The sequence below is a fragment of the Myotis daubentonii genome, chromosome 12 (genome assembly GCF_963259705.1).
Source record: "Myotis daubentonii chromosome 12, mMyoDau2.1, whole genome shotgun sequence".
In the NCBI taxonomy this organism is placed as follows: Eukaryota; Metazoa; Chordata; class Mammalia; order Chiroptera; family Vespertilionidae; genus Myotis; species Myotis daubentonii.
In genome coordinates, this window is record NC_081851.1 from 74,547,558 (window position 1) to 74,568,726 (window position 21,169).

The 21,169-nt window shown below is 41.3% G+C and overlaps 1 protein-coding gene across 3 annotated transcripts in view; it reads left to right on the plus strand.

Annotated features, from left to right (window-relative positions):
* Positions 1–21,169, plus strand: part of SMC6 (structural maintenance of chromosomes 6) — a 61,189-nt gene that overhangs the window by 4,623 nt on the left and 35,397 nt on the right. The window contains exons 1-10 of one of the 3 annotated variants that reach the window (XM_059660501.1): positions 494–540; positions 3,828–3,970; positions 4,789–4,906; positions 7,173–7,278; positions 11,219–11,355; positions 11,892–11,953; positions 12,853–12,933; positions 13,979–14,080; positions 20,096–20,215; positions 20,300–20,398. In XM_059660501.1, coding sequence (XP_059516484.1) covers positions 3,833–3,970; positions 4,789–4,906; positions 7,173–7,278; positions 11,219–11,355; positions 11,892–11,953; positions 12,853–12,933; positions 13,979–14,080; positions 20,096–20,215; positions 20,300–20,398 — 963 coding nt within the window. In that variant the 5' untranslated portion in view covers positions 494–540; positions 3,828–3,832. Of the gene's footprint in view, positions 1–493; positions 541–3,827; positions 3,971–4,788; positions 4,907–7,172; positions 7,279–11,218; positions 11,356–11,891; positions 11,954–12,852; positions 12,934–13,978; positions 14,081–20,095; positions 20,216–20,299; positions 20,399–21,169 lie in introns of those variants that run through there. The other 2 variants (XM_059660500.1, XM_059660502.1) reach the window with 2 other exon arrangements.

The following is a 21,169-nucleotide window of genomic DNA, read 5'->3' on the forward strand; positions in this document are numbered from 1 at the left end:
TAAATTATATGTAAAATAAAGATTTTTGAGTACTATGTAATTGTGACTGTAATGGTAATGTTTCTAAAGACATTTGTTGAGGTTAAATGTCCTTTGGATGTTAACTAATATACCTTTTGAGTGATACATAATTTATCATGATAAATTAGATTGTCATTGCCTTCAGGATAGGATAAAGTCCAAGTCCTTTAATGTTGTTTACAATAGTTCTTCTCAAACTTTAATATGCTTATGAATCATCTGAGGTCTTCCTAAAATGAAGATTCAGATTCATTTGGGTTAGGGCGTGGCCTGAGATGCTGGCAGTCTCACACATTCCAAGGAGATAGGCTGCTTGCTGGTCCTTGGGCTACACTTTGAGATCAAGTCTGCAAGTCATTGTGTGGTCAGCTTTCCTGCTGTTCTAACTTTCTTCTGTGCTGGCTATGCCTTGTAAATAATGGCACTGAGTCATGGATTTGCGTACAGTACCTCCTACAGCAGCAGTTTGCAAAGTGTGGTCCAAGCAAGCATCTGTGAGACTTTCACAGGGTCTACAAGGTAAAAACTGTTTTGTAATAATAGTAAGATGTTATTTCCCCTTTTCACTTTCATTCACTTTTGAATGTACAGTGGAGCTTTCCAGAGGTTGTAAGACATGTGATGATGTCATTGTTCTCACGACTATAGAATGTGTACTTGGTGTTTAAAAGTTTAACACTTTTAATTTCTAATATGGTAAATATTGATAGATATAAACAAAAGCTCTTTGAGTACTGTAGTATCTTTTGAGAGACCATAACCTTTGAGAACTGCTGCCCTACGGTATTGGACCATGGACATAGAGACTCTGATCTAGAACTTACCAGAGCTCTTTCCTTAGCCACAGTGACAGTTGAGCCAGAATGGAAGTTTCAGCTCCCCGCATGGTCCCCTCTCCGGCAGTAGTAAAAGGCCTCCTGTGACACCATGCAAGGGCGGGTGGGAGTAAGTGGCACCCTATTGCTGCCTGTGGGGGTAACTGTCTCAGCTCGCTAGGTGATCTCCACTGAAGTCATTGTCATGGTTCTCTCCTTGGCCTACATAGCCTTCTCTAACACCAGCCCAGTTGGGATGCTGAGATGACTCCTTTTAGCCTCACCAGAGTGGAAGACCAGGCTACCCACTTGGCCTTCGCTGGCCTGGGGGCGTGGGGCACAGTTTTTTCAATGGTATTTGGCTGGAGTAGAGCAATTCTTGCCTGAAAGTTCTCTGTCTTGGGCCCTTTTCCTGATCCTTTGGCTAGAGAGGACAGCTTTCCTTAGCTCCACCCTGTCTTCCACCTCCCCTGCACTTACACCTGTTGGTGTTTCCGCAGTTGCTGTCTTCTCCAAATCTGAGAAATTTGAAGCAAAGCAAAAACTCAGGGACATCACCAGGGTGTCATTCCTTGGGTGCTGAAGTCCCTAGCCAATCTGCCTCCTTCTCTTTCAGAGTCTTATGTTTCTTTTATATGTAATTTTCAAGGTTTTTAGTTTTACTAAGCAGGAGGAATCAGGAAAAATAAACCTATTCCATCTTCATGGAAGCAGAAGTCTCTATGTCCTTTTTTAAACTTGCGCTGTGGGAGATCTAGTCCCCCTGCATATCCCTTATATTTGATTGTATAAAATATATGAATAAATATTAAAATATTCCCATTGAAGAAAAACTAGTTTTGGTGGGGCAAAGAACTAATTTTGGGGAGAAATGTTTAAAATTTAATGAAATAGAATTTGCATGAAAGGAGTTATGACTATACTTGAAGATTTATAAACTATAAGGTAATTTTGTGTAGTATATTTGGGGCTTTAAATTATCAATATTTTGGAAAATAAAAATTATGGAAAATTTTTATTTTCCAATTCAGGAAGATATAGTGAACCTGTAAAACCCAATATACAAGATAGAAATTGAGATGATTTCATAAAAAGTTAACTTAAAACAGTCTCCACTATCTAGTTAGCTTTAAGTCTAGTTCTTTTTCACTTTCCAAGGACATTTAAATGTTATGTTATAGAGGTGATTTGAGAGCATTAAGAAGATGGGAGAACTACTCATTTCACTTAATGAATTGTCATAATAACAGACTTGGCAACTATTGTTCTCCAGAATAGTTCCTCCAAAATAAGTATAGGCATTTGATACTTCTGACATTGGTTCTGTCGGTATAAATTTGGAAAGCAGTGCTTTTTTTTAAAAAAAAAGGCATCACTGCATGAGTGTCTTTCCCTCGCCCTCCTTTTCTCTTCCACATCCTTCCTCTAGAGCAGTGGCTCTCAACCTTCCTAATGCCGCGACCCTTTAATACAGTTCCTCATGTGGTGACACCCAACCATAAAATTATTTTCGTTGCTACTTCATAACTGTAATTTTGCTACTGTTAAGAATCGTAATGTGAATATCTGAGCAGGATGTATTTTCATTGTTAGGAATTGAACATAATTAAAGCATAGTGATTAATCACAAAACAATATGTACTTATATATGTGTTTTCCGATGGTCTTAGGCGACCCCTGTGAAAGGGTCGTTCGACCCCCAAAGGGGTTGCGACCCACAGGTTGAGAACCGCTGCTGTAGAGTCCCTGTCCTGTTTCTGCACAGCTACTTCATGCTCTGTAACACGGCTTCACTAGCTCCCCCTTTCCCAGCACACACATGCACTTAGGACTGGCTTTCTTGACCTGTGTTCATGTCATCTCTTCTAGGGAGGACTGACTAGAGCCTTTCAGTCCAAATTCATAAAAGAGGAAATAATGTACTGCCTCCCAGGCACCGGGCATAAACAGGGTTGCTATGGTGTATGTAGTACTTGAGAGACTGAAATTGATTGAGATTAAAACTTTTCTCATATTCTTTTCTTGTATCTTAGAAACTTTTGATTACCTGTGCCAAGGATTTTTCTCTTTATTCAGCAAACATTTATTAGGTACTATATCTTTTGAGATCTTAAATGTATTTTAAAGAGAAAACTGAAAGCAGCAATCAGAGTAGTCATAACATTTAATTTTAGTCACAGACTATCAGCTGTGACTTGAAGTGCAGTTTTCATATGTTTAGAAAATCTTGTGTAATTTTAAATATATTCACTTTCCAGGTATAAATTTTATAGCCTGTTGGTAAAAAATAGTCAATCAGCATGCACTTTCTTTAGGGAACGGTTAAGGGGAATTACTAGTGCTAGGCAACACTGCTTCAAAATATACTTCCTTGGGAAAATAATTTAAAATTAAAAGTTTTACCTGATTGACTGTTACTCTATAACTTGTAAAAGTTGGATGATTGCTCTGGAATAATCTCAGAAGGCATTATGCCATCTCTAAAACATCTGGGAAACTAGAAACCACGGTTGCACAAAATCTTTTCCCTTTTGTGAATTTAGGAGTCAAACTATTTAGGTAGGTCCATATCAGTAAAATGGTGGCCATAAACAATGGAAGTAAAATCAACTAGTATTTCATATGCAGATGATTCAGAAGCACACAAACAAATGTATTATCTTATACTTTGATAGGTGAAAAGTCTGACCTGTCTCGCTGGGCTAAAGTCAGGGCGGCAGTGGGTCTGTGTTCCTTTCTGGGGGCTCGAGGGAAGAATCCGTTTCCTTGCCTTTCTAGCCCCTGGTGACACCTGCATTCTTCTGCTCAGGGACCCCTTTCTCCATGCAGATGACATTGTTACCTTTTTAACGTCAAAATGAATGAGCATGGTACTTAAAATGTAAGCCTCGTCTGGTTTAATTTTGTTAAGTTTAATGTATGTGGAATAATCATATGAATACTATACTTGATTTATTTCATTGTTACAATAATATGTTAAAATTTGTTCAGACCTGATGGCCAAAAGAAAGGAAGAGGATTTCTGCTCTCCCGAAAATGCCAAAAGACCAAGACAAGAAGAGGTGGAGGATTCTGATAAAGATGGCGATGAAGATGAATGTACAGATACCTTCACTAATGGTACCTCTACTTTGGTAAGTACAAAACTGGGGGTTTTTTATTGGCATGTTTCTCATGTCTGGTTCATATGACATATTCTTTTTTTTTTTTTTAATATATTTTATTGATTTTTCACAGAGAGGAAGGGAGAGAGATAGAGAGTTAGAAACATCGATGAGAGAGAAACATCGATCAGCTGCCTCCTGCACATCTCCCACTGGGGATGTGCCCGCAACCCAGGTACATGCCCTTGACCGAAATCGAACCCGGGACCCTTCAGTCCGCAGTCCGACGCTCAATCCATTGAGCCAAACCGGTTTTGGCATGACATATTCTTGATAATTCAATATCAGGAAAAGCAATATGACCTTTAAAAAACTGAGGTAAAATAACCCAACTAATTATGAAGTTTTTGTTTAATTAGAAAAAATTAGTAGAGAAAAACAATGATACAAAGAGTTGATTCTTTGGAAAGAGCAATAAAATTGACAAACCTCTGGTAAGACTGAAAAGGGGCATATAAAGTGCTACAGCTACTCTGGGAAATAGTTTTCTACAGTGCAAGACAGCCCTCCTCTAACAGAAAATTATCTGACTCAAATATTAGTATTATTTATATTAAGAAACCTTGTGATTTACTTATTAGATTTTTTAAGGAATTTAGAATGAGTAGTTACTCATGTAAGGCTCCCATTTCATTTCATTTCACTCATTGTTTGAAGTTAACATTATTCACTTTCTGTAACTTTTTTCATGGGTGACACTGCTGATCTTTCTCCTGCTGTAGACGTTTGGATAGTTATAATGAGTGAATTGGACCGATTGATTGTCTTCTTCCATTGTTTTTTAATAGACTGCAGCAGAAGTTGGAATAATTGAGAGTATTCAGCTGAAAAACTTCATGTGTCATTCAATGCTTGGACCCTTCAAATTTGGTTCTAATGTTAACTTTGTCGTTGGCAACAATGGAAGTAAGTGCTTTCGCTTTCCTTTGTGCACTCTGAGCACTGCGTTGACATTAGAATGCATTAACTTTTCAAAATAGGTGACTGTTAGTGCTGATAAATCTGAGCTTTAGGTCTGTAACAGTGGTCATGAACAGTTTCAGTGTTTGCTGCCATTCTACACGTTAAGAAATAATGTTAACTCTGGGTTCATGATTTATGCAACAGGGATAAACGTTTCCTATTTATTCTTTTGAATCTATTTACCTTGGAATTCACACCGTAGAAGAGTGGATAAGCTGGCCGTATTGTAATTGGGGCAGCCCTGTATCTACTTCTATTAAATGTTGTAACAGAGCATGAATAAAGGGCCATGGGCATCCCAAGGTGAAGGAAGGAACTTCTCACTCTTGTGACAAATGAAAGTGTTGTGAGAACTGGTATTTGTGCTGGTACATTGTCTCATTGGGGAAGAAGCTGAGATAGTCCAGGCAAAGATTGCTCATCAGCTAAGGTTAAGGTTTGTGGGGGTAGAAGTAGATGCGTGTGGAGAGAGGCAACAACCTTATATGGCTTTATCATATCGTATGTGGTAGGGAGGGGGCAAAAGCTGACACTGGAGAGTCATGTTGTAGGTGATACTGCTAAAGATCTTGGATGCCATGGTAAAGAAGTGGGGGTTTTATTCAGAAGTCAGCGGAGAACTAATTAAAGTTTGTGAGTAAGTGATGACCTGAGCAAGATTTGTGAAACGAACGGGCCACGCTGTGGAGAATCGATGAGAAGGGGAAGATACAGGAGTTAGAAAGAACAGTGATGTAACTTTTGTGATAGACCAGCCAGGCATGAGGTGTTGCCAGCTTGACGGAGCCAGTACACAAGGAAAGGAGGCTTGCCAAAGTCTACAATGGTGATACTGCTATGACATGAAACTAGGTACCTGTAGTTCCACAGCCTGTTTAGTTCTTTGTTTTCCCTACTCTGCATTCAGCCAAGAAGGAAGTGTTTTCAGAAAGAGAGAATGGACAGAGGGGTCAGTGCCACATGGAGGTCACATAGGGCAGTAAGTGAAGAAAGACTAGTGGGTTGGGCCGTTAGGTCCTCTTATTTTTAACTCTTGAGACTGATTTTATTAATAAAACTTAGGAAGAAATAACGCAAGTAGTGGAGGCAGTAAATTTATAAGTGAAAGAAAAGAAGAGAGTTAGAATAGGGACTTGAAAGGCATCCCAGGAACTAAATGGGTTAACCAGTGGTATATTTTGTTGTTGTTTTTAATATATTTTTATTGATTTCAGAAAGGAAGGGAGAGGGGGAGAAAGAAACATCAATGATGAGAGAGAATCATTGATTGGCTGCCTCCTGTTCACTCAATATTGGGGATCAAGCCCACAACCCAGGCATGTGCCCTAACCAGGAATCAAACCATGACTTCCTGGTTCATAAGTTGATGCTCAATCACTGAGCCACGCCAGCTGGACAACCAATGGTATATTTTGGTTAATTTGGACTGTATTGTGGAAGATAATGGGCCAATAAGAGTTGATTGAATTGGTTAATCGAGGCATTCATAAAATGGTTATCATATTCTGGATAATTATTGTAGGTTTTGGAATTTCAGCTTGTGATATTTTATGCAGGTTAAAAAGAAATACATTTTTAAAGTACTAACTGATGAATAACATTCAAATTAGGAGCAATAATTGTCCAAATATTTATTTATATGATTGGTAAATTTTTCAAAAAGTTCATTCATGGGAGTGCTGTTACGGGCAGATATTGGAGACACAGCATTGAATAAAATAGACAACATTCCTGTCTCAATGGAACTTTAAGGGTTGTTAAAAATAGTTTCTGGCTTCTAAGAATTTATAGAAAAAGTAAATTTTAATTAGAATGTCATAAAAATTAGATGAGTTAAATATGTACGTATGTATGTATGTATAGTTAGGGAGTTCAGTGAATAGGCTGTGGTCCAAAGTACAATGGGATTTTTAGGTTGAAAATGCAGCAACCATTTTTTCCCATTTCCTTATCAGTGGCAAAAATTTAATTCCTGAAATGTATTGATTTTTTTCTAATAGCATTAGCTAAATATTTCATTACATATACAACTTTTTTTTTAACATTAGCTGCTGTGGCACTGGAAGAAAATTATAATTGAAGTGTAATACTTTCAGGATTAGGCTAATTCACATTTTTATTCTGAAATTTTCACATCAAATTGTAGGTGTCAGCCCTTCCTTTTCTCGCTCTCTAATGAATGTGATTTCTTCAACTCCCGTTGCTTTAGGTGGGAAGAGTGCAGTACTCACAGCTCTCATAGTTGGTCTTGGTGGAAAAGCAATCGCTACTAATAGAGGATCTTCTTTAAAAGGTTTTGTGAAAGATGGACAGAAGTAAGTGTTTGCTTTTTACATGCATTTTTCAGTTTTTTCGTACTAGCAGCTACTTTAGATTCACAGTTCATGTAGGCGTTTTAGGAAATGAAGTGGCTTCTCAGAACTGGAGCACAGGAATCACAGCTTTCCATTCCTTTCTCTTGCCCCTGTTCCCAGCATGGCCCACTGTTGCCTGTTATCCATCTCCAGACAGAAAGCTTGTGCAAATTATTGCCATGTGCCTGTTTCTGTTACCTTTCTGGAAGAATGAGCAGTGATAAATCTATGTGCTTGTGTTTAAAGCAATATTTATAAACACTGAACTTTGACTCTTGTTCCAAACCCAGCTTTGGCAAGTCCACGTTGGTATGACACAGGTGAAGGCAGAGTCTGTGACCAGCCAAGGTGTCCCTGCACAAAATTTCTGCCTCCAGCGCTTTAAGAATTCCAAAAGAGTATTCTGCGCTCTGTCTCTAATTTTTATATCCTTTACTCAGGTGATTCACCAATGAGTTTGATTTGAGGGCCACAATCACTAATCTATTTGTGGTCCATCTTGACCCTTGATGAATGGTCTTATAACTACTCACTTTGGCTTCAAGTTTATATTTTTTTGTTGCAGCTTGCCTTCACATAACTTTATAGTAATTGCCTAGTTTACATCATCATAGACTCATGGCCTTCTGCCTATTAGGAGCTCTCTTCAGGATGATGTCCTTTTTTTAATAGTGCCTCAGATGGGGGTAACGTGGGGATAAGGACACATATGTAATAACTTAATCAATAAAAAAATTAAAAAAAAAATAGTGCCTCAGATGGCTCAGTAGGGACCTTGTTTCTCCTGACAACTAGATGTCCCAGACTGTCATAGCTCCCAGAGTGGGGCTGCTTCCAGTACTCGTTCCTCTCACACGCCCGACGCCCAAAACATCAGGAACTTGGATAATTAATAGTGAAGCCTTTTTCTCGTATAACAGACTTTCCTCTGCTCAGTGTCATATCCATTTAACTTCCCCCATTTTATTACTAAAAAATAGAATGGGGAGGGATGTGAATCAGGATTATAGTTTCTGATGTATCTCTCAGAAATCTTAGGAATCTGAACCCTGAGCCAGGGTTCCAAGCTGACTCAGGAGAAGCAGGGGAAAGATACACAGTAAACGATTTCCCATGCTGTGTGGCCTTGGAAAAGAACTATTTGGTAAGAATTTTCCAGCATATTCTTTTGTCTCTACTTATCTTATTTGGGCCTTAGCCCAGCAAGCTCTTCTTTCCCATAGTCCCCAAACAAAATTATGTCTGAAATAAAAAAGTAGTTATCTTAACACTTTTTAGTTAATAGTCTGGACTCAGTTTTAATTCATTATATAACTATACATTTCTTAGTTGTCCAAATAATCACCTCATCCACCTAGCCAGATAATGCATTGATCTTTCAAATGGAAGCTTCAGGAAGAAATTACTTTTTTTGGTATCACTAAATGATTTATGACTCAATTAATTAATTAATTAATTAATTTTTTCCCCCATTTTGGAGGTACCTGAACCAAAGCAGAAACTTGTTCTGAGACTTGCCCTTGGAAAACCATTAAAAGGAAGAAAGGAAGAAAAGGGCTAGCTTACACAATCACCAGCTTTTGAGGACAAAGCTGTCTGTAGATAGGAACATCAATATATTTTAAACAGAGTTAATAACAGTTAAAAGCTTTAATGTGGGCTCAGTCTCCTTTTTACTGACCTTGTCTGAAAAAGTAGCTATAAACAGCTTTTCCAGACCCATTACTATTCCTGTCATCCCTTTCCTCATTTAAAACATTTGGTGTCTGTAAAATTCCCCTTAATTTATAGTGTCTGATTCTGTCATCATGTTTTTACGGAATCAGCTCATTGAGCTTTCCAGTTCTATTTGTAGTCTGTTCTGTGCCTAAAGTCTATGTGGCTATCCCAGTGTGTCTGAGGAATGGCCTTGTCGGGCACAGGTGTGAGGTGGCCTCAGGACTCTCCTTCCTCCATGTCAAACATTATACCCTTCATTTGTGACACCCGGGCTGTGAGCTGTCTTAGAGATGCTTGCCCAGCATCGTTAGGAGAAATCAGAGAACTGTGCCTTAAGACCCTTTACCTGGGGTTCAGCCCATCCATCCACCAGCCCTTTTTTCAGTTATACAGGGACAGTGATTCCACTATCCTCTGATACATCTCTGCCCTTGGAAACCTCTCACAGTGAGCTCAGCTCTCATGGTTCTGGCTGGTCAGGTTTCTCTTAAACATGACAGTTCACCGTTTCCTCCCTCAGCCTTCCGGATCCAGCCTGGTGGTGTTGGGATCTTCGTACCTGTCTTGTTTTGCCATCAGCTGTGGCATTGGGAGTGGGGGATGGAAGGACTAAAACGCAAGGTTACAGAACTTACTGAGGAAGAACTGGCTACCCAGAGAAGGGACAGATAGGTTGTATTTTTACATGGTTTTTTCCTTGGTCCTCAATCCCATTGGTGTGTGCTGCCAGTTACCTTTGTGAGGTTGTTTCATTGGAGCTGAGAAAGAAGCCACATGCTTACCTGGCACTGCTAGTTTGTGTTGTCATATCTCATTGATAGTTGTCTCTCTTCACATATGCGTCTCCCATATTTACAGACACTGTGGCCCTTGACCCAAATTCAGCTTCAGCCACATCAGTGTGGTTGGGAGGAAGCAGTTAGGGCCCAGCTCGGTTGTCTTTCTCCCCTTTCACAGGTGTTTTGAAGTACTAGGAGGCTTTTTTCTTAACTCTGAATTTTCTTAATAACTTGGCTTTCTTATATTAAATTCATATAGCAACAGGAAGTCAGTGCCCCCAAAGTTCTCACAATACTAAAGGTAGCTTTGAAATACAAGCTGTAGGCTAGGAATGAAAATAATAAAGTAGATGTTTGCTTATTGAGAGATTTTGATCATTCAGACAACATGTACAATCACTTTATTGTAAAATGTTTTCATGAGACCCTGACTAGTTTGGCTCAGTGGATAGAGCATCTGCCCATGGGCGAGGGGGTCTCAGGTTTGATTCCGGTCAAGGGCATGTTCCTTGGTTACGGGCTCAATCCCCGGTAGGGAGGCGTACAGGAGGCAGCTGATTGGTGTTTCTCTCTCATCTATGTTTCTGACTTTCTATCCTCCCTTCCTCTCTGTAAAAAATCAATCAATCAATGTTTTCATGAGATACATTCACTTAATATGAGGTAATCATATTAGTTAATGAAACATATTTTTGCACCATATTGTAGTTCAGCTGCCCTTTCCGATCATACTTTATTTATTGATTTTCAGCCTTGAGTCTTCATTAGAATCAACTCAGAGTGCTTGTAACAATCCTGGTAATTACAATTTGGCAGGAGCATATCTGTCTTCATTAGGTATCACTGAATAAAAGAAAATACTTACACCAACCCATTCAGGGGAGCTTTTGAAAAGGAGATTTATTGTAAAGATGCAGGGTTTTATATATCTTGCAAGCTTGCAAGAGGAAGTAGAATTGGGTCTCATGAATGACCAGAAATGAGAGACCTCGGAACCAAGTGTCTCCTGTCTCTGATTTTCTCTGTGCCTTCGCCTCTAGGCAGGTAGTGCCTTTGCTGCTCTTTTCCTCTATGCCACCTCCCCCGTCCTCCTCACCTAATTGCCTGTATACACACCCCTTTCTCCTGACAACAAAAAGTGTGGGGAAATGAGTGTCTCTCATTGTTTCTGAAGCATGTGTGCTCTTATTATTTAACAACTTGTTTGTATATTAGATAGAATAGTCAGTTCTTTTTTATAAAGCTTCCCTTAGTCTCAATTTTAATTTTTTTTGTTAGATGTGATATCTGGTGTACAGTAACTTTTCAAATGAATTAGCCAAATTACTTGGAAGTTTTGAAAATTTAGTGACCTAGTACTGTAATTGCACTGTATCTTCATGTACTTAACCTTATTGCTTTAGCTCAGCAGACATCTCAATAACATTAAGGAACAGAGGAGATGATGCCTATAGAGGAAATGTGTATGGAAACTCTATAGTGGTGCAGCAACACATCAGCATGGATGGAAGTCGATCTTATAAACTAAAAAGTGAAACAGGTTTGTTATGAAGTTCTTTTCATTTCATATAAAATATTAGTAAATGTCTAGTTTAAAAGAGTTAAGTGATTGTGCTGGTATTTATTGGAAGGGCACTAAGCTCTTGAAATCTCTTGTAAGATGGTTCCTTGGTTGCATGTATGTATTCATACGTGTATATATGCATACAAATATTACACATAGTTGTACCACCGGACATTCTACAACAAAACCAAGATTGGCAGAATTTGGATTTGTTTGAAATAGGCTATGCCATTTTGTTCTCATCTGCAAACCTTCTTTCACCCCCATAGTTTCTATCACATGTGGAAAGAGATGGTTAGCAAAAGGTGGGAAAGGACATAAAAAGGAAGTGAGTGTTAAGCATTATGGGAGCCAGAGATGAGAAGGAACAGAAAATGTTGAGCTCCGGGGAGAAGAGAAGCACAGTCACTGCATCTGTGCCTCTCCCTCTGTGGGTACCTGATTAACTGCTCGGTTTTTTCTGTATTATTGCCCTAGAAACAGTCTGGTTATTTTGTCTTTCCTGAAACTAGGCACCGTGGTTTCTACTAGGAAAGAAGAGCTGATTGCAATTCTTGATCATTTTAACATACAGGTAATTGCTAAGTTGGTATTTTACAGATGGTAAAATGAAGGAGTTTAAAACTTTCCTCATTTATACTGGCTCTACATATTCTATCACTTAGGAACAGGATTATTTTCTAACATACCAATTGCTTTGTTACTAACACCAGATATATAAAGTATAAATATTTTTGAAACAAGTAATATGTTTTTAAGTTTTTCAACTATAATTTGAACTGTTAGTATACTTTACTATTACCTTAACTGTATGTTAACTTGTTAGCCAAAGGTGGTCAAATCCAAGCAATGGCTTATTTAAAATGCCTCGCCGCTCCAAAAGATAGAAATGACTCCAGCATTTCCATTTCTTTGATAATGTCTTCATGAAGATATAACAAGTGGGAACTCTGAAAAACTGCTATAAGAAACAGAAATGATACTTATCATAATTCTGATTAAAAAGAAACTGAGTTGGACTTTTTGTATTTAAACTAAGTTGCCCAAGGCTACATAGGAGGGTAGAAATGGAGCCCAAACTAGGTCTCAAGGCAGCTGAATCCCAACTCTTGTCCAGTGATTAAGAGTAGCTAGGAGTGATATTCTATAAAAGAGATAAAAGAAATGAAAACTTTCCAGTAAAAACACTTCTTCAGAGAATTCTTGTAGCTGTGCCCTCATGTAATAGCAGAATATTTAATTTTGACTATAGTATATATTTTAGTCTCATGAAATATTGAAACATTTTCTCTCTATTATAACATTTTTCTTTATATATTTACCCTAATGCTCTAACCATTGGCTAATACTTAGCCTGCTTGATTGCACCATAGGTCAGTTGTATTGTATATATTCAGTTTGTTTATCTTTAAGGCATTAAATTGACATATTTAAAAATAACCTTTTGTTTGTTTGCTTGTTTGCTTTTTTCAGGTGGATAATCCGGTTTCTGTTTTAACACAAGAGATGAGCAAGCAGTTTTTACAGTCTAAAAATGAGGGAGACAAGTACAAAGTAAGGAACACCAAGTAAATGAACTTAATAAAAGAACACATTCATAGTTTAAGCATATATTGTGAACGTAATTCTTGTTTCCACAGTAAATATTGAAGGTTTTTTAATAAGCCACCTATTTAAAGTAATTATTATAGGGACTAATTTAGGAAATTGTTAAGTAAGATGATAAATTAACACTACCACAAATGTTAATCTTTTGGTAAATTCTTGGTTCACATTTTGGCTTTTAATTCTGAGGGAGAATGAGCTATTATTTTCTAAAATTAATCTTTAAGAAAATACAAAAGAATGATTAGCCACACATATATAACTTTTTAAAAAGTTTTTATTAAATTCATTGGGGTAATATTGGTTAGTAGTACCATATAGGTTTCAAGTTTATATTTCTATGATACATGATATGTATATTTCATTGTGTGCCCACCACCCACCCAAAGTTAAATCATCTTCTAGCATCATATGTTTGCCTCCCCTTTACTCTTTACTAGCTGCCACCCTCTTCCCACTGGTGAGCATCATACTGTTGTCTGTGTCTATGAATTTCAGGTTGAAATTCCAAACATAAGAAATCATGTTTCTTAGCTTTGTCTGAATAATAATTTTTATACCTTAAATTGTTTAAATCTCAAAAAGCTACTAAAATTTACAGTGTAACTTTTGAATGGGTTTAAGTATTTCCTTTTCTAAAAATTTGCAGTGTACTAAGATTAAACATACAGATGTTCTCTGTTTCCATTTTTGCTTAAAGAATGGGAATCAGTAAATATAAGCGTTCAAAATGGTATTACTATCACAGCAAAAGTGTTTTCTTTCATGGAGTTTTAAGAACTTTTGCAAATGAACATGTAGATACGAACATAGTAGATTAAGTAAATTTTGGGTCTGAAATGAGACATGTTCTTTTGTGTCTATGTGTGCTTACGTATGTTTTTCATGTCTTGTTTACATAATTGGTCTAAAAGTTTTGAAGACCCAATTTTTTATTTTTAGAGTTCCATGGAAATTTTCAAATTCTTAATTGTGTTTTCATTGTTGTTGATAGTTTTTCATGAAAGCAACCCAACTAGAACAAATGAAAGAAGATTATTCATACATAATGGAAACAAAAGAAAGAACAAAGGAGCAGATAAGTCAAGGAGAAGAGGTTTGTAAACATTTAATGTAGTTATTTTTGAGATCAGTCAAAATTCTATAGGTATAAATGTTATTATAAAATCATTTACATTTATATGTTTATATATGTATACTAGAGGCCCGGTGCACAAAAATTTGTTCACTCGGGGGTCCCTCAGCCTGGCCTATGCCCTCTTGAAGCCTGGGACCCCTGGGAGGAGGTCCACCTGCTGGCTTAGGCCCGCTCCCTGGGGGATTGGGCTCAAACTGGCAGTCAGACATCCCTCTGGCAGCCCGGCAGCCCTTGGGGGATGTCCACTTGCCAGCAGGGAGCAGACCTAAGCTGCAGTCAGACATCCTTAGTGCTGCTGAGGAGGCGGGAGAGGCTCCTGCCACCACCGCTGTACTGGCAGCCATCAGCCTGGCTTGTGGCTGAGCAGAGCTCCCCCTGTATGAGCGCACTGACCACCAGGGGACAGCTCTTGCATTGAGCATCTGCCCCCTGGTGGTCAATGTGTGTCATAGTGACTAGCCATTCCCAGTCGTTCTGCTGTTAGGGTCAATTTGCATATTACCCTTTTATTATATAGGATAGAAGCGTGCCTGGCCAGCCTGGGTGAGGGGCTGATGGGTGTTTGAAGGCTGGTCACACATCCTTCAGGGTGGGGGTCCCCACTGGGGTGCCTGGCCAGCCTGGGTGAGGGGCTGATGGCTTTTTGCAGCTAGTCACACTCCCTTCAGGGTGGGGGTCCTCACTGGGGTGCCTGGCCAGTCTGGGTGAGGGGCTGAGGGCCGTTTTCAGGCTGGCCAAGCCCCCTGGCGATGGAAGCTCCCAGCCTCTCCTTTTTTTTTTTAAATCTGGGATTTATTTACCTTCTATAATTGAAACTTTGTAGCCTTGAGTGGAGCTCAGAGCTGGCCAGGGTGGGCGGGAAGCTTGGCTTCCTCCATCGCTGGGGCAACCAAGCCTCCTGCTTGCTGCAGCTCCGTGGCTGCCGGCCACCATCTTGGTTGGGTTAATTTGCATATAGTCGCTCTGATTGGCCGGTGAGCGTGGCTTAAAGTGTAGCGAAGGTGCGGTCAATTTGCATGTTTGTCTTTTATTAGTGTAGCTATCCTATCTAATAAAAGAGAAACATGGTAATTTGCGTACGACCGCTACCCTTCCCATTGGCTAATCAGGGGCGATATGCAAATTAACTGCCAGCCAAGATGGCGGCTGGCAGCCAGGCAGCTTAAAGCGAACATGAGGCTTGCTTGCTTCAGTGACAGAGGACTCCAATTTTCCCCGCCTGCCGCTGCCGGCCTCTGAGCTGCAACTCTAAGCAACTATGTTACAAACATAGAAGCTAAACAAAACCCCAGAAACGTGCTTTAGTTGCCAGGCTTCAGCCAGCAGGATTGCAACATTGTTTCAAATACAGAAGGTAAACAAAGGCCAGAAACCTGCTTTCAGCAGCGGAGGCCTAAGAGCTGGAGCCAGAGCTAAAGCTGGCCCAGAATAAAAAAAAAGAAAAAAGAAAAAAAGGAGCAGTTGGGAGCTTTCAGTCACCCGCCAGCCTGAAAACAGCCCTCAGCCCCTCACCCAGACTGGCCAGGCACCCCAGTGGGGACCCCCACCCTGATCCAGGACACCCTTCAGGGGAAACCAGCTGGCCCCAACCCGTGCACCAGGCCTCTATCGTATATAGTAAAAGGGTAATATGCCTCCCAGCACCGGGATCAGTGGAGCCGAGAGGCTTCCCGGCACCGGGATCAGTGTGACAGGGGGCAGCGCCCAAACCCCCTGATCGCCCTGCGGCTCTGTGTGTGACAGGGGGCGGGGCCACAACCTCCCTATCGGCCCTGCTCTGTTCGTGACAGGGGAAGGCGCCCCAACCCCCTGATCAGCCCTGCTCTGTGCCTGATGTGGGGAGCTCCCCAATCCCCTGATCGCCCTGCGGCTCTGTGTGTGACAGGGTGCGGCGCCCCAACCCCCTGATCGGCCCTGCTCTGTGTGTGTCAGGGTGCGGCGCCCCAACCCCCTGATCGGCCCTGCTCTGTGTGTGACAGGGTGCGGCGCCCCAAACCCCCCCCCCCCAACGGTCCCTGCTCTGTGTGTGATGGGGTAGAGCCATAACCTCCCCATCAGCTCTGCCCTGAGTGTGACAGTGGCATCGCCCCAACAGCCTGATCGGCCCTGCTCTGTGGGTGATAGAGGGCGACGCCCCAACCGCCCCCCACGGGCCCTGCTCTGTGTGTGATGGGGTAGAGCCATAACCTCCCCATTGGCCCTGCCCTGAGTGTGACAGGGTGCGGCGCCCCAACCCCCTGATCCGCCCTGTTCTGTGTGTGACATGGGGCGGTGCCCCAACTCCCCTATCGGCCCTACTCTGTGAGTGACGGGGGAGCTCCCCAACCCCCTGATCGGCCCTGCTCTGTGCGTGACAGTGGGGAGCTCCCCAACCCCCTGATCAACCCTGCTCTGTGTGTGACAGGGCACGGAGCCCCAACCCCCATGATGGGCCCTGCTCTGTGAGTGACAGGGGGGAGCTCTCCAACCCCCGATTGGCCCTGCTCTGTGCGTGACAGGTTGGCGCCGCAACCTCCCCATCGACCCTGCCTTGAGTGTGACGGGGCGGTGCCCCAACCCTCCAATCGGCCCTACCCTGAGCGTGACTGAGGGTGGCATTGCAACCTCCCGATCCGCCCTGCTCTGTGCATGACAGGAGGCAGCGCCCCAACTCCCCAATCGGCCCTGCTCTGAGCCCGACCAGGGGCTGCACCTAGGGATTGGGCCTGCCCTCTGCCACCCGGGAGCAGGCCTAAGCCAGCAGGTCGTTATCTCCCGAGGGATCCCAGACTGCGAGAGGGCACAGGCCGGGCTGAGGGACCCCCCCTTCCCCCCGAGTGCACAAATTTTTGTGCACCGGGCCTCTAGTCCATCTATATAAAAGTAATATTTTCAAAGTACCCTATGAAGTATATGAAGTGTGGTTTTTTATATTTAGGGTATACTAGCCTTTACTTTTTGTTTTGTAATAATGGGTATGTACATGTATTACTTCCTCTATCTATATATATAAAAGCCCAGTGACTGGAATGGCGGAACGACCGGTGTCTGTGACATGCACTGTGGCAGCCAACCAGCCTGATCTGGGCCCTGATCACTCCCACTTCCCCCCAGGCCAGCCCGGCCCCCAATTGCCCCCCAACACTCCGATCGGGGGCGGGGCCAGCTGGCCAGCCGCCCACTGCCCCTCCCCCCGACTGGCCCAGACAGACCCCACCCATGCACGAATTTGTGCACTGGGCCTCTAGTATTAAACATAATATACATTTAGAGAGAGAACCAAGATGGCGGCATAGGTTAACGCCGGAGTTTGCTGCTTTGAACAACTACTTCAAAAGTGAAACCAAAAAACGGAAGGGACATCACCCAGAACCACAGGAACGCTGGCTGAGTGGAAGTCCTACAACTAGGAGGAAAGAGAAACGCATACGGACACTCAGAGGAGGCTCAGTGCTGAAGTCAAATTCTGAGGTGCGGAGTGCGCGGAGCGGGCTGGCGGCGGAGGGCGCGGTTGGCGTTTTCAATCGGGAGGGAGTCGCAGACTCTGAGCTCCAGATCCGGGCGAGTCTTCAGGGACCCAGACTCAAACGGGAGAAACGGGACTGTCTGGCTTCGGTCAGAGCGAGTGCAGCTTTCTCTCCCAGCTTTGCAGCGGGTGCTGGGACTCAGAGAGGCAGAGCCCCTTGGGACAGGACTGAGAGCCACCATAACTGCTCTCTCCGGCCCACCCTGTTGATCCTGTGCGACCCGCCCCGCCCAAGCCCTGCACAGAGGCATTTGCCGGATAGCCTCAGGCAAAGGCATTTGCCGGATAGCCTCAGGCAAAGGCTAGATTAGCACCTCCCTAGAGGACAGAAGTTCTCTCACTGCTGACCCAGCTGATTCTCATAGCCACTTGGCCTGGAGGTCAAACCCTCCCTGGAATTAGCTACAACAATCAAGATTTATCTATAAGACTGCGAACAAAGACCACTAGGGGGTGCACCAAGGAAGCATAACAAAATGCGGAGACAAAGAAACAGGACAAAATTGTCAATGGAAGAAATAGAGTTCAGAACCACACTTTTAAGGTCTCTCAAGAACTGTTTAGAAGCTGCCGATAAACTTAATGAGATCTACACGAAAACTAATAAGACCCTCGATCTTATATTGGGGAACCAACTAGAAATTAAGCACACACAGACTGAAACAACGAATATTATACAGACGCCCGACAACAGACCAGAGGAGCGCAAGAATCAAGTCAATGATTTGAAATGCGAGGAAGCAAAAAACATCCAACCGGAAAAGCAAAATGAAAAAAGAATCCAAAAATGCGAGGATAGTGTAAGGAGCCTCTGGGACAGCTTCAAGCGTACCAACATCAGAATTATAGGGGTGCCAGAAGATGAGAGAGAGCAAGATATTGAAAACCTATTTGAAGAAATAATGACAGAAAACTTCCCCCACCTGGTGAAAGAAATGGACTTACAGGTCCAAGAAGCGCGGAGAACCCCAAACAAAAGGAATCCAAAGAGGACCACACCAAGACACATCATCATTAAAATGCCAAGAGCAAAAGATAAAGAGAGAATCTTAAAAACAGCAAGAGAAAGAAACTCAGTTACCTACAAGGGAATACCCATACGACTGTCAGCTGATTTCTCAACAGAAACTTTGCAGGCCAGAAGGGAGTGGCAAGAAATATTCAAAGTGATGAATACCAAGAACCTACAACCAAGATTACTTTATCCAGCAAAGCTATCATTCAGAATTGAAGGTCAGATAAAGAGCTTCACAGATAAGGAAAAGCTAAAGGAGTTCATCACCACCAAACCAGGATTATATGAAATGCTGAAAGGTATCCTTTAAGAAGAGGAAGAGGAAGAAAAAGGTAAAGATACAAATTATGAACAACAAATATGCATCTATCAACAAGTGAATCTAAGAATCAAGTGAATAAATAATCTGATGAACAGAATGAACTGTTGATTATAATAGAATCAGGGACATAGAAAGGGAATGGACTGACTATTCTTGGGGGGGAAAGGGGTGTGGGAGATGTGGGAAGAGACTGGACAAAAATCGTGCACCTATGGATGAGGACAGTGGGTGGGGAGTGAGGGCGGAGGGTGGGGCGGGAACTGGGAGGAGGGGAGTTATGGGGGGAAAAAAGAGGAACAAATGTAATAATCTGAACAATAAAGATTTAATTAAAAAAAAAAAAGAAGGGAAAACATGAACAATAAAAAAATATATATATACATTTATACTTATATATGGCAGATGACTCTTTCATTTCCCTAGTACAGTGTTAACATTCATCAAGCACTGATGGGTTGGAGGCAGCTGTCACATCAGTACTCCCAGGTTTGCAGCTACAAATTTGCTTAAAGCAAGCCAGTGGGACTTACTTAAATTTGTTTTTACATATGCTATATTTTGTTCTTATACTTTCTTCAGATTCCTGAAGATCCACCGTTTCTGTTTGATAATCAGAGACCTCAAAGTCATAAGGCTTACATTTCAACTGTTCATCCAATACATTAAGTTCCACCAATTTTTGTGTGATTCTGGGTCTTGTTCTTTTGTTATTTAGTCGGTTTTATATAGCTTGTTCTTTTGTACTAATGACTGACTCAGGTCAAATGTATTAGTTGTTTCACTGGCATTTTTACTTCAAGTTTTTATATATTAAGATGTAAGTTTATAGTTTTATGGTTCACTAAGTGAAAACTACAAAAGCAGGGGTGACCATATTTATTTTTATTTCCCCCATTATCCCTTCAAATGTGGTAGTGTGGTCATTTTTATAGTGCAGAAATTAACAAAATTGCTGTACCTAGTAAAATATACCAAAGAATCAAAAATATTTTTTATTTTTATCTTAAAGAAGTCATTTCCTAGCAAATCTTTTTTAGTACTTGTTTAGGCAATGTATTCAGAAGAAATACATTTGTGAAACGTCTTGTTTTTTCAATGTTAGTAAAAAATATATCCTTTTTCTTTTTAAAGCGACTTGTTGAACTGAAGCGCCAGTGTTTAGAGAAAGAAGAACGTTTTCAAATTATTGCTGGTTTAAGTACAATGAAGACTAACTTAGAAGGCTTGAAACATGAAATGGCTTGGGCAGTGGTAATTTTCACTTAATTATTTATTCACATATATTATCAGTATGTTTGGCTACAGTTAGTGATTTTCTATATAATTTCTTTTTAGGTCAATGAAATTGAAAAACAATTGAATGCTATCAGAGATAATATCAAAATTGGAGAAGATCGTGCTGCTAGACTTGAAAGGAAAATGGAAGAACAGCAGGTAATTACTATTTTTGTATAGATTTAGTATGTTGAATCATATGAGATTGCTGATATTAGACTATTATGACTTACAAAAATAGCAGTTCCAACCTGCCGGGAGCCGGTCCATGCTTGCTGTTTCAAGGGACCTGGCATATATGGCATACTGTTCTTAATATGTTTGCTCACCTTCTTGGCACTATGTGTTTTAACCAAGGTCTCTGAGAAAGGTTGTTTTCCCCAGGTAGGGATTTTCCCCTGAAGTTAGGGAGGGAATAAAACCCCTCAACTAAGTGCCAGGCGGGTAATTAATCCCTTTAACTACGAACAATCATGCTTAAACTACATAATCTTTTCTCCCTGGAATGGAGATAAGAAACGCCCTAACCTTTGTAATAGAGATTGATAGGATTGAATCAACTGGTATAAATACAGTTGTAACAAGACAGAAACACTCAGAACTTAGAACAGAATCAAGAAGACAGAACCTACACGGAGCCTACAGACAGAAGAACTTCGCTGGAGAGAACATGGCAAAAGATCCTGGACTGAACCTGACTACAGAAATTGGCAAGAGAACCTGACTAGAACATGGTGACCGAACCTGGCTAGAGATCTCAGACAGAACCTGGCTGGAGAACCTAGCGAGGGAACATGGCTACTGAACCTAACTGGAGAACCTGGACAGAACCTCTCTGGAGATCCTAAGCAGAACTTCTCTGGAGATCCAGACCAGAACTTGGCTGGAGATCCTGGCTAGAGATCCTGGCTAGGCTGCTGATAACTGAGT